Raw genomic sequence first — 19,794 nt, 5'->3', positions numbered from 1 at the left:
AGTGCCAGTTACCAATGGGTTTGCTAATTCATACTGAATAAATGGCTTTTATGAAAACTCTGGAATAAAAACGTCCTTGTAGGAGAAAATTTATCATCGAGGTGTTCATTACATTTCTTTCATTGGTAAGCAACATTTTAATTATTCACTTTTCTCTGTGGCAGCCTTGAGTTATAGGTCTTTCAGCATCCATGAAAGATATATAATAGTCATTCTTCATAAACAAGCAATTCTCGTACAGTGTCTTTCTCCTTTGTATAAAATACCTTTGTGAAATATTTCACATTTACTTTATAACACCTTAGCATAAATGTCATGTGAAGCTGTAAAGCCCAGTATGTTTCATGTCTGTTTCATTTGCTGTGTATGCCTGAGCATTATAGCACCTTGGGGCATGACCCCCCATGAACTCCCTGAAGCATAATAACTTTGGGGTACTGCAATTAGTCACTGCCTTACTTCCTATCAGTGCAAGCACAGGCCAAACAGCAGAAGCAAATGATGGCACGGCACCAACTGAATGTTAATGTCTGCATCTATAGGGGGATGATTTTCATTCAGTCAAAGACCAGGGGGCCTGGCACCAATTCCCAAAGGGAAAGTCTGCATGTTCTACTTCTTCTTAATGTGCCTCAGATAGAAAATATTGTTCTTGCTTTTCCTATGGGAATAACTAGGCCGGAAAAGTCTGCATGAAGATTTGAAAATGTAACATGCACCCAAGCTAAGCACTCCCCAGGAGCCCTTCCTTTCACCCTAGCTAAAAGTGTTTATGTTAGGGAAGAGCACGAGAACTTTTAGCCACTTTGAGGGAAGGTCATTTTCAGAGAGTCTATTAATGTGGGAAAAATGCTTTGAAAATGGCCCTCATAAAGTATACACTGGCGCTCATACATGAGCAAATGGAATATTAGCTTCAGACATCCAATGTATCCCCAGCCTTTTGCCTGTCCCCTCACTCATATGTTAAATAAAGCTCTATAATCTTCAATTAACAATCAATAATTAATTAATAATGTTACAAAATGCTGCCGCTAGATTCCTCGCAGAAAATATCATATCACGCCTATCCTTAAAGACCTCCACTGGCTCCCTATCTCTTTCAGAATTCTCTATAAGAGTCTTACAATCATTGACAAGACCCTACACAACCAAAACGTTCACTGGCTAAATGACCCTACAATTCCATACCTTGAATAGACCCACCAGATCTGCCTACAAAGGAACCTTACCACACCGTCGCCTAAACTTACCCACCTTATCTCTATGAAAGAGCATGCACTATCTATTGCATGACCTTCAATCTAGAACTCCTTGCCCCCTGACCTCCGTCAGGAACACTGCACCCAGAAATTTAAAAAAACAAACTAAAAACCTGGCTTTTCAAACAGGTCTTTGCATAATCCCCTCCCCCTTCAATTGTCCTTTCTGTAGTACCTTTTACTTTCCTCCTGCTTAAATCTTTTTCATCACTCATTCCTTCATGTTACATATATCTTTATCCTCTCCCCATTGCATTTACACTCTATATTTATTATCATCCTTGTTTTTAATTGTTGTAATTGACTTGAGATGTTACTCTTTCCTTCTTTCCATGCATTACTTATGTTATTTTACCACCTGTTCCATGTAAACCTTTACGTTATTTTTACCTGTTCCATGTAAACCGATGTGATGTGCAAACGAATGTCGGTATAAAAAAGCTTCAAATAAATAAAATAAATAAATATTTTTCTTCATGGCCAAGGTCAAATGCAAGGTCTAAGGATGGCCCCTTGGCTTTTTGGCCAAGACTGAGAAAGGGAATACTATGGGGAGGAAAGCAGGAGTGGTTAATGCGCTGCCACCCAATCTCATTGGGGATACAGAACTGTTTGCACCCAAACTAGGAATATTAAACCTCCCAAAAATAACATAGATTAATTTTACCATCTTTTCAAACTAAAAATTAAAATATAACCCCAGTACATTCTGCATTAAACAATTTTTGCTGTTGGCTAATCTTGGCTCCTGCACCTGGGTGCTCATGGTCAGAGCCTCACACATCTTCCTGCCATGCTTGGTAAGCGTAAGAGTTCCAATTTCAGATCATCTGAATTAATGAGGACAGTAATTTATTCTCTTTTAATAAGTGCTAGGTCACAAAATGTACAACTTTCTGTACAGAAACAACAATTATTCAAGTATATCATGGCCTGTGCTATATACCAGCTGTTTGCCATGACACAGTGCTGTCGAATTAGAGTTTAATTTGTAAAAGATTAAGTCTGATTCACACACAAGGAGAAACCCCCTTCTGATTAACCAGGCTCTTTGTGATGTTCTTAGCAAGGAACAAGGTATATAGCCTAATTGTATTTGTTCCCTTGAAGAAATGCTGCAAACTCTAGCATGGTATTTTAAGTACTTACAATATTGATTTAACAGATAAACCAAGGCGCTTATGCCATCCATTTTCTTAATTTGCAGTTGTGCTACTCGATACCACAGCTGTACTTGGAGAACTTGGGTGGAAAACCTATCCATTAAATGGGGTAAGTCAGCATAACTTTTTCTCAATTGTTCTTGTATGTTTTGTGAGGCTTGGAGTACGACTGGAGGAAACACTGTTGGGTTAATACTTATTGCAAGAGATGTTGTGCCTCTAAATACTTTGCAGAAGTACATTTTATTTTGCAGCAACAATGCAATGCAATGCAGCAACTTGCGGTGTCAATACAGGCAAACACCAACTTATACTGTCCTTTGGGAGAGTTTCTACTTCGATATCTTTATACACACACACACACACACACATATATATATATATATATATGTGTGTGTGTGTGTGTGTGTGTGAATGTACAGAGCCCTGTGAAAGAGCTTTGAGAAAACGTGCATTTGTGAAAAACATCGGGGTGTGAATTAAGAAATTTACATTTGTGGAAACATTATGAGAAATTTACATTTGTAAAAACATTGGGGTGTGAATCTATGGAACTACATATATGAACGGGAACATCATATGTATCAAAGAACTTATTTTTGGGAAAACATCTGTGAAAAAACGAGTTTTTTCACAGATGGGCTCTTAAAAGAATAGTGCACTGAATGATTTTAGAAGAATATTTGTATGGTGCAGCAAGAAATTGTTCTGCTATTTGGATGTGTGTTTTAGAAAAATGTATGTGGAAAATATGGAGAAATAAAATAAATAAAAAGTTGATAATAAAATTCTATGTATCCTCATATGTGATTATATATATTTGTTCCGTTATTAGTTGGAATTTCACATATGTTCATTTTTAATTGTTTTTTTTATTTTATATGGTGTATGTACCATTGTCCAATTGTTCTCTGTTTGATATAGGCTTTCTGTTTATAATTAGCTTGTAATGTTTATATTTTGCTTGAGACATTATTAATTGCACAGCTACTTGGTTGTCTTTATACAGGGGAGGATTTTATGTTCTAATAAATAAAATATATTTTAGCACCAAAATATTGTAATAAGAACATAAGTACATAAGAAAATGCCATACTGGGACAGATCAAGGGTCCATCAAGCCCAGCATCCTGTTTCTAACAGTGGCCAATCCAAGCCACAAGTACTTGGTAAGTACCCAAACATTAAATAGATCTCAAGCTACTATTTCTTGTTGATTAATAGCAGTTTATGGATTTTTTCTCTAGGGACCTATCCGTAACCACATCCTCTGCAATGAATTCCAGAATTTAACTGCACTGAGTGAAAAAGAGTTTTCTTCGATTTGTTTTAAATAAGCTACTTGCTAACTTAATGGAGTGCCTCCTAGTTTTTCTATTATCTGAGAGAGTAAATAGACTATTTACATTAACCTTTTCAAGACTTTCGTGATTTTGTAGACCTTTATCATATCCCCCCTCAGTCATCTCCTCTCCAAAGTGAATAGGCCTTTAGCCTTTCCTCATAGGGAGCTACCCCTTATTTTGGTCGCCCTTCTGTGCACTTTCTCCAGTTTAACTATATCTTTTTTGAGATGTAGCGACCAGAATTGCACACAGTATTCAAGGTGAGGTCTCACCATGGAATGATACAGAGGCATTATGACATCCTCCATTTCATTTTCCATTCCCTTCCTAATAATTCCTAACATTCTGTTTGCTTTTTTCACTGCCACAGCACACTGAGCCAACAATTTCAATGTCTTATCCACTGTGACATCTAGATCTCTTTCCTGGGTGGTAACTCCTAAGAGAGAACCTAACATTGTGTAACTACAGCAAGGGTTCTTTTTCCCTATATGCATCACTTTGCACTTGTCCACATTAAATTTCATCTGCCATTTGGAAGCCCATTCTTGCAAGGTCCTCCTGTAATTTATCACAATCTACTTGAGATTTAACTACTCTGCATAATTTTGTGTCATCCGCAAATTTGATCACCTCACTTGTTGTACCCCTTTCCAGATCATTTATAAATATATTAAAAAGCACAGGTCCAAGTACAGATCCCTGAGGCACTCCACTGTTTACCTTTTTCCACTGTGAAAACAGACCATTTAATCTTACTCTCTGTTTCCTGTCTTTTAACCAGTTTGTAATCCACAAAAGGACATCGCCTCCTATCCCATGACTTTAGTTTTCTTAGAAGCCTCTCATGAGGAACTTTGTTGAATGTCTTCTGAAAATCCAAATACTCTACATCTACCGGTTCACCTTTGTCTATCTACCCCTTCAAAAACATGTAGATTTGTGAGGCAAGACTTCTCTTGGGTAAATCCATGCTGGCTCTGTCCCATTAAACCATGTCTATCTAAATGTTTTGTGGTTTTATTCCGAAAGGATGGGCTCCACCTTAACCAGAGTGGAACCAAGATGCTGGCACTAACTTTCAAAAAGGAGATAGAGCAACTTTTAAACTAGAACAAGGGGGAAAGCAGACAGTCACTCAGCAGTGCATGGTTCAGAGAAATGTATCCTTGAAGGATACTAATGAAACAGGAGAGTTAGGGCATCCCAATAGAGAGGTTCCATTAAATGCAAATATAGTTCATATGCCTATATGTATAAAACCACCAAAGCTAATGAGTTCCGAATTATCCCAAACAACTGAAAAGCAGGTTGTTAAAACAAGCAAAAACCACACTTTGAAATGTCTGCATGCCAATGCCAAAAGTCTAAGAAGTAAGATGGGAGAGTTAGAGTGTATAGCAGCAAATGATGAGATTGACATAATTGGCATCACAGAGACTTGGTGGAAGGAGGATAACCAATGGGACAATGCTATATCAGGGTACAAATTACATCGCAATGATAGGGAGGATCAACTTGGTGGGGGTGTGGCACTTTATGTCCGGGAGGGTATAGAGTCCAACAGGATAAAAAATCATACAAGAGACTAAATGCTAGGTAGAATCTATATGGGTAGAAATCCCATGTGTGTTGGGTAAGAGTATAGTGATAGGAGTATACTACCGTCCACCTGGACAAAATGGACAGACAGATGATGAAATGCTAAGAGAAATCAGGGAAGCAAACCAATTTGGCAGTGCAATAATAATGGGAGATTTCAATTACCCCAATACTGACTGGGTAAATGTAACATCAGGACTTGCTAGAGACATAAAGTTCCTGGATGTAATAAATGATTGCTTCATGGAGCAATTGGTTCAGGAACCAACAAGAGAGGGAGCTATTTTAGATTTAATTCTTAGTGGAATGCAAGATTTGGTGAGAGAAGTAACGGTGGGGCCACTTGGCAACAGTGATCATAACATGATCAAATTTAAACTAATAACTGGAAGGGGGACAATAAGTAAATCTGCAGCTCTAACACTAAATTTTAAAAAGGGAAACTTTGATAAAATGAGGAAAATAGTTAGAAAAAACTGAAAGGTGCAGCTGCAAAGGTTAAAAGTGTTCAACAGGCATGGACATTGTTTAAAAATACAATCCTAGAGGCGCAGTCCATATGTATTCTACGCATTAAGGAAGGTGGAAGGAAGGCAAAACGATTACGATTAAAAGGTGAGGTGAAAGAGGCTATTTTAGCCAAAAAAAACATCCTTCAAAAATTGGAAGAAGGATCCATCTCAAGGAAAAAAGGATAAAACATAAGCATTGTCAAGCTAAGTGTAAAACATTGATAAGACAGGCGAAGAGAGAATTTGAAATGAAGTTGGCCATAGAGGCAAAAACTCATAATAAAAACTTTTTAAAATATATCCAAAGCAAGAAACCTGTGAGGGAGTCGGTTGGACCATTAGATGACAGAGGGGTTAAAGGGGCTCTTAGGGAAGATAAGGCCATTGCAGAAAGACTAAATGAATTCTTTGCCTCTGTGATAGCTAATGAGGATGTTGGGGAGATACCAGTTCTGGAGATGGTTTTCAGGGGTGATGAGTCAGACAAACTGAACGAAATCACTGTGAACCTGGAAGATATAGTATGGCAGATTGACAAACTAAAGAGTAGCAAATCACCTGGACCGGATGGTATGCATCCTAGGGTTCTGAAGGAACTAAAAAATGAAATTTCTGATCTATTAGTTAACATTTGTAACCTATGATTAAAATCATCCATTGTACCTGAAGACTGGAGGGTGGCCAATGTAACCCCAATATTTAAAAAAGGCTCCAGGGGTGATCCAGGTAACTATAGACCAGTGAGCCTGACTTCAGTGCCAGGAAAAATAGTGGAAACTATTCTCGAGATCAAAATCGTAGAGCATATAGAAAGACATGATTTAATGGAATATAGTCAACATGGATTTACCCAAGGGAAGTCTTGCCTAACAAATCTGCTTTATTTTTTTGAAGGGGTTAATAAACATGTGGATAAAGGTGAACCAGTAGATGGTAGTGTATTTGGATTTTCAGAAGGCGTTTGACAAAGTCCCTCATGAAAGGCTTCTACGAAAACTATAAAGTCATGGGATAGGAGGCGATGTCCTTTTGTGAATTACAAGCTGGTTAAAAGACAGGAAACAGAGAGTAGGATTAAATGGTCAATTTTCTCAATGGAAAAGGGTAAACAGTGGAGTGCCTCAGGGATCTGTACTTGGACCGGTGCTTTTCAATATATATATATAAATGATCTGGAAAGGAATACGACGAGTGAGATAATCAAATTTGCAGATCACACAAAATTGTTCAGAGTAGTTAAATCACAAGCAGATTGTGATAAATTGCAGGAAGACCTTGTGAGACTGGAAAATTGAGCATCCAAATGGCAGATGAAATTTAATGTGGATAAGTGCAAGGTGATGCATATAGGGAAAAATAACCCATGCTATAATTATACAATGTTGGGTTTCATATTAGGTGCTACAACCCAAAAAAGAGATCTAGGTGTCAGAGTGGATAACACATTGAAATCGTCAGTTCAAAATGTTGAGTGTGCTGCGGCAGTCAAAAAAAGCAAACAGAATGTTGGGAATTATTAGAAAGGGAATGGTGAATAAAACGGAAAATGTCATAATGCCTCTGTATCGCTCCATGGTGAGACCGCACCTTGAATACTGTGTACAATTCTGGTCACTGCATCTCAAAAAAGATATAATTGCGATGGAGAAGGTACAGAGAAGGGCTACCAAAATGATAAGGGGAATGGAACAACTCCCCTATGAGGAAAGACTAAAGAGGAAAGGACTTTTCAGCTTGGAGAAGAGACGGCTGAGGGGGGATATGATAGAGATGTTTAAAATCATGAGAGGTCTAGAACAGGTAGATGTGAATCGGTTATTTACTCTTTCGGATAGTAGAAAGACTAGGGGGCATGCCATGAAGTTAGCATTGGGCACATTTAAAACTAATCGGAGAAAGTTCTTTTTTACTCAACGCACAATTAAACTCTGGAATTTGTTGCCAGAGGATGTGGTTAGTGCAGTTAGTATAGCTGTGTTTAAAAAAGGATTGGATACGTTCTTGGAGGAGAAGTCCATTACCTGCTATTAAGTTCACTTAGAGAATAGCCACTGCCGTTAGCAATGGTAACATGGAATAGACTTAGTTTTTGGGTACTTGCCAGGTTCTTATGGCTTGGATTGGCCACTGTTGGAAACAGGATGCTGGGCTTGATGGACCCTTGGTCTGACCCAGTATGGCATTTTCTTATGTTCTTATGTATTCTTTACAACAGTTTCCATGATTTTTCCCAGTGCTGAAGTCAGGCTCACCAATCTATAATTTCCCAGATCTCCTCTGGAGCTCTTTTTAAATATTGGGGTTACATTGGTCATCCTTCAGTCTTCAAGTACAATGGACAATTTTATGATAGGTTACAAATGTTTACCAATAGGTCTGAAATTTCATTTTTGAGTTCTTTCAGAACCCTAGGGTGTATACTATCCAGTCCAGATGATTTACTACTCTTCAGTTTGTCAATCTGGCCTACTAAATCTTCCAGGTTCACCATAATTTGGTTCATTTCATCTGAAACATTACCCTTGAAAGCCGTCTCTGGAACAGATATCTCCCTACATCTTCTTCAGTAAACACCGAAGCAAAGATTTTGTTTAGTCTTTCTGCAATGGCCTTATCTTCTCTGTGCCCCTTTAACTCCTTGACCAACTAACTGTCCAGTCGACTCCCTCTCAGGCTTTCTGCTTTGAATATATTTTTTAAAGTTTTTATTATGAGTTTTTGCCTCTATGGCCAACTTCTTTTCAAATTCTCTCTTAGCCTGTCTTATCAATGTTTTACATTTAACTTGCCAGTGCTTAAGCTTTATCCTATTTTCTTCTGACCTTCTTCCAATTTTTGAATGAAGATCTTTTGGGTAACAATAACCTCTTTCACCTCACTTTTTAGCCATGCTGGCAATCATTTGACCTTCCTTCCACCTTTCTTAATGTGTGGAATACATCTGGACTGCATTTCTGAGATGGTATTTTTTAACAATGTCTACACCTGTTGCACACTCAACCTTTGTAGCTGCACCTTTCACTTTTTTCTTTAACTATTTTTCTCATTTTCTCAAAGTTTCCCTTTTGAATGTTTAGTGCTGGAGTCATGGATTTACTTACTGTCTTGCTTCCAGTCACTAATTCAAATTTGAATATATTATGATCACTATTGCCAGGCAGCCCCACCACCTTTACCTCTCTCACCAAATCTTGTGCTCCACTGAGAATTAGATCTAAAATTGCTCCCTCTCTTGTTGATTTCTGAACTAATTGCTCCATAAAACTTTCATTTATTCTATCCAGAAATTTTATCTTTCTAACATGTCCTGATGTTACACTTACCCAGTCAATATTGGGGTAATTGAAATCGCCCATTATTACTGCACTACCAATTTGTTTAGTTTCCATAATTTCTCAGCCTCAACATTTTGGCCAGGTGGATGCATTAAGGGGTGTTTCCCATGCAAATGAGGCTTTTTACGTGCAGTGGGGAAACATCGCGTGCGGCGACGTTTTCGCATATCGCGGAAACATCTTCGTGGTGCACGATAAACAACCAAAGAATTATCACACTGCTTCCTGAAAGGTTTATTGCAGTGCATGATATGTCCAGACAGCCTGTTTCAGTATCCTGCAGGCTTATGGAGAGGGAGAGGGAGAGGGAGAGTGAGAGTGAGTGAGAGAGAGAGAGAGAGAGAGAGAACCTTGCTATTATGTCTACTCCCTAGACAGGTATTTGTATCCCTATGAGAGGCTCACCTAGTAACTCGAGGTGGGGATTAGGTATGAGTGTAGGGGGTTGGGGGCCACTTTCACATTCAACATGAGACGTACGAACAGAACAGTGGTCACTTGTGAAGATTTGATGGCCTTCGGAGTGAGGAAACTCACTCCAAGATGAGATTTGGCCAACGTTCTCTCAAACTAGCTTGATGGACACTCTACCTGGGCAACAACAAGCTAGGTTGAGAGAACGTTGCCCAAATCTCATCTTGGAGTGAGTTTCCTCACTCCGAAGGCCATCAAATCTTCACAAGTGACCACTGTTCTGTTCGTATGTCTCATGTTGAATGTGAAAGTGGCCCCCAACCCCCTACACTCATACCTAATCCCCACCTCGAGTTACTAGGTGAGCCTCTCATAGGGATACAAATACCTGTCTAGGGAGTAGACATAATAGCAAGGTTCTCTCTCTCTCTCTCTCTCTCTCTCTCTCTCTCTCTCTCTCTCTCTCTCTCCTCTCTCCTCTCTCTCTCTCTCTCTCTCTCAAGCCTGCAGGATACTGAAACAGGCTGTCTGGACATATTGTGCACTGTGATAAACCTTTCAGGAAGCAGTGTGATAATTCTTTGGTTGTTTATCGTGCACCGCGAAGATGTTTCCGTGATATGCAAAAACGTCGCCGCACGCAATGTTTCCCCACTGCACGTAAAAAGCCTCATTTGCATGGGAAACACCCCTTAATGCGTTACCAATGCGATATTGGAAAATGAGGCCCTTAGTCTCTTACAAGATTGTTATCCTGTTGGACTCTATGCCATTCCAGACATAAAGCACCACCCTGCCACTAAGTTGCTCCTCTCTATCATTGTGATATAATGTGTACTCTGGTATAGAACTATCTCATTGATTATCCTCTTTCCACCAAGTCTCTGAGATGCCAATTAAGTCTATGTCATCATTCTCTGCTAAACACTCTCCCATCTGACTTCTGGCATCAGCATACAATCATTTCAAAGTATGTTTTTTGTTTGTATTAACATTCTTCTTTTCAGTTGACAGGGATACATTGGAATCTTTTAGCTCAGGTGAGTCTTTAATTATAGGCACTTGGACAACCTTTCTTATTAATATCCTTTGAATATACCTCCTTCCGAACCATGTGCTGCTGAGCGACTGTCAGCTTTTCCCTTTGATTTAGTTTAAAAGCTGCTCTATCTCCTTTTTAAAGGTTAGCGCCAGCAGTCTGGTTCCACCTTGGTTAAGGTGGAGCCCATCCCTTCGGAAGAGACTCCCCCCTTCCTTAAAAGGTTCCCCAGTTCCTTACAAAACTGAATCCCTCTTCCCTGCACCATCGTCTCATCCATGCATTGAGACTCCGGAGCTCTGCCTGCCTCTGGGGACCTGCGTGTGGAACAGGGAGCATTTCAGAGGTTCTGGACTTCAGCTTTCTATCTAAGAGCCTAAATTTGGCTTTCAGAACCTCCCTCCCACATTTTCCTATATGTAATACATTCAAATCTGCAGCGTGTATAAGAAATCCTTTTAGAAAGCATGTGCTGCAATATACTGATCTCAACCTGTCTCTTGTACGGTCCATTTGGGTCAGATTCACATGAAGGTAGAATTTGTATGCATTTAATTAATGTTTTCTGGGGCATGTCCATGGCGGCGGCATGAGTACACGCTCTTCTCTCAAGCTCCCTAGGGCCCTGCCCGGTTTCCCCATCTAAGCATACCTGCAATTCCCTCCTTTGTTGCTAGGGGGTGCCGACAGACATAGGTTCTTCCTCCACTCGATTCCTTCTTCCTGCTCCGGGATGAGGAGCCGCGCAAAGAGAGCCGGATTTGAGCGAGGTGGCAGCAGGGATGACAAGATGGCATCGGAGGGCACCGGTGCAGAGGGCCTCTCCATAACTGCAATCAAAGAACTGACCCGCGCAGTTTCTGCTGACCTCTCTGATCAGCTCCAGCGGATTCAATCATCTGTAGACGAAATCTGTGAGAAACTGGAAACTATTGGCTCGGCTCTGTCTGCAGTACAGACAATGCTGGACGATCATGAGGTGCGACTAACAAGCCTGGAATTCTATGTGGGTGAGCTGGGAAAGCACTACATGCTGCTAGAGGATAAGATTGATGACCTAGAAAACCAGAGCAGACGAAATAACCTGCGCATTGTTGGAGACCCTGAGGAGATCTATGGTATGGAGCTGACGCAGCTTTACGAGACAACCATTCCAGAACTTCTGCAGCTTGACCTTCGCCCTATTTTAATTGAAAGGGCGCAATGTCTCGGGCCTGGGGGTTAGAATTTGAAACAGCCCTGGCAGGTGAACTACGCTGACAAAGCCAGGGTCCTGCAGGCATACCGCACTACCAAGGAGCTGATGTTCCGAGAAGCGAAGCTGCTTATCTTTCTCGACTTCTCTAGCATGGCGCAAATTCTTACCATATTGCACGCAGCTACATCAGAAAGGCATTTGGTTTTCTCTTCAATACCCAGCTCACTTACCAGTATTCCACCAGGGCACCTCTAAAGTTCTTTCATCAGTCCAGGAAGCTAAGGAATATTTAGATCAGCTCCTGGCTTAAAACGCCCTACCTTCGATTTTGTGCTGGACATTCGGATTACAGTTATTTGCTGGTTTTGGATGCTCCCATAGCCAGGCAGCACCTCCCCTACAATCACTGGTTTGCATATCGCAGAGGTCGTCTTATTTTGATTTGATGATTCTGCTACTATGGTCATTTGGATCCTAAGTTCTTGCAGAACAATGGGTGCTGTTACATCAGTGTACTGTTCCCTTAATATTCGTTGTGCTGCATGTGGCTGTTTTTTGTGGCCTTCCTCCTGCTGCCTTCTTCAAGCGCCTTACATTGTTGCTCTGGACATTTGTTCTACATCCTCTAGCAAGGCCAAGAGTGCTGCTATTGCAATGTACTGACCTCACTTTACCTACTGGCCTGTATGCCCTTGGATCCGATTATCTTTGCTTTGATGGCTTTCCCCTTTCTCCCCCTTCTTTTTTCTCCTTTATTAATTATCGCTAGGTCTCCAGTGCATTATCTGGTTGTGGGGGGTGGGGGGGAGGGGGAGCTTGTTGGGCCTGGAACACCCTATCAGGCGTGGACATCCCCGGCTGGTAAGGGTGGAAGTGACCACTCCTTTGTTGGTGTAGTAGGGGGATGTCCCCACCTGGGTAAGAGAGTATTATGGGTTTTTCATGTTGGGGGTTTTCTGGTTTGCTACATGTTTGTGTGAGTGTGATTGGGGAAGTGTGGTTGTAAGCCTGCTAGAAGATAGCACCACTGTTTTCTCTGCGTGCCTGTAGAGCATGACAGGGGAAGTGGATCTAGGCTGGGGGATCCCACCTTCCAGGTTTTATCATTTATTGTCCTGGTTGTATCTCATAGCAGACTTTTATGTCTAATCTCATATTTTCTTCCATTAATATCTCTGGGCTCCACTCTCCGATAAAATGGGAAAAGCTCCTCACTGACCTTCGCAAGCGGGGAACCCATGTGGCATTTCTTTAGGAGACACATCTGGATGACACAGAGCATAAGAAGTTATAGCTCAAGTGGGTTGGTCACTGTTTTCTCCTCCTTCTCATCACAATAACGAGTGTAACGATCCTCATCCACAAATGTCTTTCCTTCCAGAAAGAGAAATGTTATTCCGACCCTAATGGCCATTTTATTATTGTGCTAGGAGTACTTCAAGGCCTTAAAACAGCTTTGGTAAATCTCTATGTCCCCAGTGTTTACTCTCAAAATTTTCTTTCTATTCTCCTTGCTAAACTCATAGCATGGGATGGTTACTATTTGATTGTGGGTGAGGATTTTCCGGCTTGCAATCGACAACCCTCTTGTCGATTGCAAGCTGGAAAAAACTCCAAGAAAAATCAAGCTGATTTGGGAGTGGGCTTCCTATCCCAGGAATTGCGGCTCATTGATACGTGGCACACGTTACACTTTGAGGATAGGGAGTACACCTTTTACTCTCTTGTGCATAATGTATACTCTTGCTTAGATTATATTCTCATTTCTGAAACTCTTTTTAACAGGTTATTAGCTAGTGAGATTCATGATATTCCCTTTTCAGATCATGCCATAGTTTGTGTCATGCTTGAGTTGGCTTCCCCTTCCTCTGGCACATTGAGCTGATCTATGCACCCCTATCTTTATTGAGATAAGCGCCTTGCTGCTTGTTTGCATGACAAATGGAAGGAAAATATGGAATTTAACTCGACTCCTGGAATTGATCCCATTTTTTTTATGGAATGCAACCAAGGCAGTTATGAGGGGACATATCTTAGCCCACCACACTCACCTCAGGCATGACAGGTTTAACCATTTTAACACACGAAAAAAATCATGGCGCTGCACCGGGCTCACGTTCAAGATCTTGGTCAAATGACTAGAGTTCAATTGGAAGCAGCCCAGAGAGAGCTAAACACTCACTTTGACGCCAAAGCTCGCTAAAATATACAGTTCCTCAAGTACAAATTATACCAATGGGGTGGTAAGTCTGGTAGACTATTGGCTAAGCTGGTGACAGCCACTGGTCACTCTAGAGGTATCATCTCCCGAATTCACTATGACTCCCTGAATCTCACTACTACTCCTACTATTTCAGATGCTTTTATTTATTTCTACAAATCACTTTACAGGACTGCACCCGTGAACAAACAAGCGTATCACTCCTTTTTTCGGGGGTTGCATCTGCTGGAGCTGAGTGAAAAGGTGCAGGAGTTACTTGAGAGGCCTATAACAGTGTGAAATTTGCGATGTTATCCGCAATCTACAACTCTTAAAAATGCCTGGGCCATATGGTCTTGGACCAGAGTTTTATAATTATTAGGCGATCTTACTCTCATTCCCTGAGGGACATGTTTCATGTGGTGTGGGCCCAGGGCGAATTTGAGAAGGGGCAAAACCTTGCCACAATTGTACTACTTCCTAAACCTGGGAAGGATCCCACCGTTGTTTCATCCTACTGACCCATTTCTCTCCTTAATCAGGATCTAAAACTTTTAGCAGCAATTTTAGCACAGCGTGTTAACTCTTGCATCCAGGAAATTGTTGTGTCAGACCAAACCAGGTTCATTAAGGGAAGACTTTCCAATTCCAATCTTCTAAACTCCCTGCTGGCAACCCTTTTTCCCATTACTGTAGACAGCAATAGCCTCTTGGTCAGCTCAGAAACCGAAAAGCATTTAATCGTGTAGAATGGCCCTACTTGTCTCAGGTCATAGAGGGCTTTAATCTTGGGGCTTCATTTTTATCTTGGGTTAAATTGCTGTATAATCAGCCACAAGCGCAACTCTTGGTAAATGGGACTCTCTCAGAAATCTTTGTCCTGGGATGGGGCATGTGCCAGGGGTGCCATTTTTCTCCCCTGTTATTTGTCATGGCCCTGGAGCCTCTTGCCATTAAACTGCAGGCCCTCCAGTCTTTTTCTGGCATCAAATTTCACAGGAAGCAGGTCAAACTGAGTCTCTTTACTGATGATAAGCTACTGTACCTGGGAAACCCTGACCAGTACTTAAATGATATCATTGCCACAATTAATCACTTTGGGGTCTTTTCTGGTCTTTCAATAAATTATGAGGTCAGAGGCATTTCCTATTTCTCCTTCCTTACCAAATGGATTGGTCCATTTCCATTAGCTTGGGCTGGCCCCTCTTTCCACTACTTGGGGATTCAGATTGTGCAATCGGTTGATGAACTTTCTGCCTTAAATTTTGACTCCACTTTGAATAATCTTAAAGCTCTCTTACAGAAATGGAAAGCCCTCCCTCTCTGTTTTTGATCACTGTGCCCTAGTTAAAATGGTTATTCACCCCAAGCTATTATCTCCACTGCAAATTATACCACTTTGGCTCAAGCCCTCCACCATCCATGCCTTCCGATCCATGGTGGGGTCCTTTGTGTGGCGCAACCACCCAGCCCAAGTGAGTTTTGGCATTGTTCAGTTAACACGTGCCCGGGATGGGGTCACTCTCCCTGACTTGCGAATTTACAATGTAGCGTGCCCTCTCTGTTATGTACAAGAATGGGTGTCCCATCGCCCTATCTAGAAGGCCTGCTGGCGGATTGGACTGCACCTTATTCTCTGCTCAACTTGGTTCACCTCAGCTCTGGCAGACTGTGCTCCTTGGGGGTTTCTGGGTTCCAGCTCAGCGCAATGCGCAAGGCTTGGAGGTGGTGGAGAGGGCTGCTGGGCAGAAGTGGAGCTGTCTCCCCCTTTTTGCAATTTGTAGGTAACTCACATTTTTTACCTGGTTTGAACTCCTCTGTGGAGTGGGCGCGCAGGGGGATATATTGTTTGGCTGACCCAGAGTCTAACTGTCTTTATTCCTTCAATCAATTAAGGGAGGAGTGGGAGATACCGAGGCCTCACTTTTTCACCTACCTCCAAGCTCGTCATTACTGCCATTCTTTAAGCCAAAATGACATTTCCCTTGTAATCCCCACAGAGGATGATTTTCTAGATAAATAAAATTGCTATCTGGGGTAAGCAGATTTTCTCCGATCTGCCCGCCCCACATTTGTCCCGCCTGGCTGCTAAGTGGAGTGCGGATCTGAATACTAGGGGTGTGCATTCGGATTGACCGCATTAGTAAAACGCTACTCATATTTTTTTTTAACTTAAAAAATTGATTCGACATAAACGATCGGATTTCCCACATATCCAACATAGATATGTTGGATATGTGGGAAATCGCGATTGTTGAGCCAAAATAAAAATATAAACCCCCTCACCCTCCTTAATCCCCCCCCCCCCCCCCGACTTACCACAACTCCCTGGTGATCGAGCGAGGAGTGAGGACGTCATTTCTGCAATCCTTGGCGAGAAGCATGTGACGTCGGCGGCACGTCGAGTGACGCCGGCGCCACGTGATTCCCGGCGAGTTCGCGCCGGACGGCTCGTTCGGCCCAAAAAGAACTTTTGGCCAGCTTGGGGCCCCCCTCCTGACCCCCCCAAGCTGGCCAAAAGTTCTTTTTGGGCCGAACGAGCCGTCCGGCGCGAACGAGCCGGGAATCACGTGGCGCCGGCGTCACTCGACATGCCGCCGACGTCACATGCTTCTCGCCAAGGATTGCAGAAATGGCGTCCTCACTCCTCGCTCGATCACCAGGGAGTTGTGGTAAGTCTGGGGGGGGGATTAAGGAGGGTGAGGGGGTTTAAATTTTTTTTTTGCACATATGTACATATACCCAACTCATTGGATTTTTTTTATGTCCATATTGGCCGCAAGTGGGACCCCCTTTCGGACATAAGAAATATGAACATAAAATTTTGCTCTGCACATCCCTGCTGAATACTGAGATTTCCTCGCAATTGATGTCTTGTGCTTTCAAATTAATATATCAATATTATCTTGCAGCGTCTATGCGGGAAATCCAATTTAAACTTTTACACAGAACCTATATTACCAGGGTCCGGGGTGCCCTCATGAAGCTCTGGGATTCCGACCTTTGCTTAAAATGCCAAATGTTCCCAGGGCATCTGTGTCATATGTTCACTAGTTTCTCTAAATTACAGCCTTTTTGGCTCCTTGTCACCACCTATCTGGACAGATTACTTGGGTGTTCTACTTTTATGGTTTGTAGGAATTTGTGAACCCTGGACCTAGATAAGAGATGTCTCCGCCTACAGGGAGAAGCCCTGTGTGCCTCACCGTTGGTGGGCATGGTCTCAGCGATGTAGGACACAGCTGTGAGAGAGACTTTATTAAGGAGAAAAGATAATGCAGGACCCGAGGAGCGGGAGATGCAAAACACAGTTCTAAGCAATATGTTAGGGTGATACTGCAGATGAGAATATCTGGTAGTGGTCTGCAGTGCGGGGTACACCAGGAGACTCCTGTAGGCAGATGAAGATACCACTGAGTGCAGATCCGGTAGTGTCCCGCAGTGTGGGGTATGCCGAGGATAGGTGTACTGTACTGTGGATGGTATAGTAGCAGAGAATGGAGATACAGGAACCAAGCGGAGGATCATACGTAGGTGCAGCAATACCCTGTACCTCAGGATAGGTAGAGGTTGTGCACTGAAGAACGATAGTGGCCCGAGGCATGGGGTAAACCGTGGAGGCTTCAATGGAGTAAAAATGTAGAAGTTGCAGAAGGTACTCACACAAGGAAGTTCCAGAGCAGGTACCCAAGGAATGGGAATAGAGAAGTCCAAGGCAGAAAGGCCCTCCGAGGAGTGGATAGCCAAGACGGAGAAGGGCCCCCAAGGAACGGGTATCCAGAGCGTCCGAATGCCACGAGGAGCTGCTGGAACTGAAGATCCCAAAGTGGAGCGGAATTACACAACGAGAAAACTCCTTGCTAACTCGTCTTAGCAGTGGGCCGGTCGGCTTAAGTATACCAGTAGGCTGACGTCATCGGGAGGGGATGCCCCTGAGGTTCCCACCATGACGTACACAAAAGGAGGCCCTGTGCATGCCCCTAGGTGATTCCACAAGTAAGATGGTGGTCGGCAGTGCCCACGCCATCCTGGGGACACCGGGGACACCTGGGGATGCTAGGGACGCCTGGGGACATCGGGGAGGTCGGCATTGGTTGGTGGAGGCTGCCATTCTCCCAATGATTGATGGTGCAGGGAAAAAAAAGAGGTGAGCATGAGAGGTTGCAGCCGTCTGCGACCAATGGGCGCAACATCTATAAGTTGGTCAGGGAAGTCCTGGGAAGTCATGGGATAGGAGACAATGTCCTTTCGTAGATTACAAACTGGTTAAAAGACAGGAAACAGAGAGTAGGATTAAATGGTCAATTTTCTCAGTGGAAAAGGATAAACAGTGGAGTGCCTCATGGATCTGTACTTGGACCGGTGCTTTTCAATAAATATATAAATGTTCTGGAAAGGAATACGACAAGTGAGGTTATCAAATTTGCGGATGATACAAAATTATTCAGAGTAGTTAAATCACAAGCGGACTGTGATACATTACAGGAGGACCTTGCAAGACCAGAAGACTGGGCATCCAAATGGCAGATGAAATTTAAATGTGGACAAGTGCAAGGTGTTGTATATAGGGAAAAAATAACCCTTGCTGTAGTTACACGATGTTAGGTTACATATTAGGAGCTACCCAGGAAAAAGATCTAGGCATCATAGTGGATAATACTTTAAAATCATCGGCTCAGTGTGCTGCAGCAGTCAAAAAAGCAAACAGAATGTTAGGAATTATTAGGAAGGGAATGGTTAATAAAACGGAAAATGTCATAATGCCTCTATATTGCAACTTGAATACTGTGTACAATTCTGGTCCCCGCATCTCAAAAAAGATATAGTTGTGATGGAGAAGGTACAGAGAAGGGCAACCAAAATGATAAAGGGGATGGAACAGCTCCCCTATGAGGAAAGGCTGAAGAGGTTAGGGCTGTTCAGCTTGGAGAAGAGACAGCTGAGGGGGGATATGATAGAGGTCTTTAAGATCATGAGAGGTCTTGACCGAGTAGATGTGAATTGGTTATTTACATTTTCGAATAATAGAAGGACTAGGGGGCATTCCATGAAATTAGCAAGTAGCACATTTAAGACTAATCGGAGAAAATTCTTTTACATTCAACACACAATAAAGCTCTGGAATTTGTTTCCAGAGGATGTGGTTAGTGCAGTTAATGTAGCTGGGTTCAAAAAAGGTTTGGATAAGTTCTTGGAGGAGAAGTCCATTAACGGCTATTAATCAAGTTTACTTAGGGAATAGCCACTGCTATTAATTGCATCAGTAGCATGGGATCTTCTTAGTGTTTGGGTAATTGTCAGGTTCTTGTGGCCTAGTTTGGCCTCTGTTGGAAACAGGATGTTGGGCTTGATGGACCCTTGGTCTGACCCAGCATGGCAATTTCTTATGTTCTTATGTGCTTCAATTTATGGAAGAATCAGGACCTCATCCCACAGAGGGGCAGAAAGTTTCTTGCAGTAGCTATCCTCTTGGCCAAAAAGGTCATCCTTGCCAATTGGAAGTCGGATGAGGCACCCTCTTTCACACAATGGAAAGTATTAATGTCCCACACTGCACGCATGGAAGTATTTCAGAGAAGGGAGCTGACCTCTCATAAAACATTTAGAGCGTTAAAAGGTTATTTTCTCTGTTGGCACAAGGTGCTTCAAGACTACATAATTCTCTACTTGTTCTTTTTATTTTCATTGTACTCGCTTGCTCAGCTTGGTTGCTGGTGAATGCT

General features: G+C 42.3%; 1 protein-coding gene across 1 annotated transcript in view; it reads left to right on the top strand.

Moving 5' to 3' along the window:
- The window catches only part of LOC115076385 (ephrin type-A receptor 6-like), a 148,653-nt gene that overhangs the window by 53,749 nt on the left and 75,110 nt on the right, over nt 1-19,794 (top strand). Inside the window, exon 2 of the mRNA XM_029577737.1 lies at nt 2,470-2,534. Coding sequence (XP_029433597.1) covers nt 2,470-2,534 — 65 coding nt within the window. The remainder of the gene's footprint in view (nt 1-2,469; nt 2,535-19,794) is intronic.

This window comes from Rhinatrema bivittatum, chromosome 15 (genome assembly GCF_901001135.1).
Source record: "Rhinatrema bivittatum chromosome 15, aRhiBiv1.1, whole genome shotgun sequence".
Taxonomy (NCBI): domain Eukaryota; kingdom Metazoa; phylum Chordata; class Amphibia; order Gymnophiona; family Rhinatrematidae; genus Rhinatrema; species Rhinatrema bivittatum.
The sequence above is the reverse complement of the archived record's forward strand: the minus strand, read 5'-3'. Positions and strand labels throughout refer to the sequence as shown.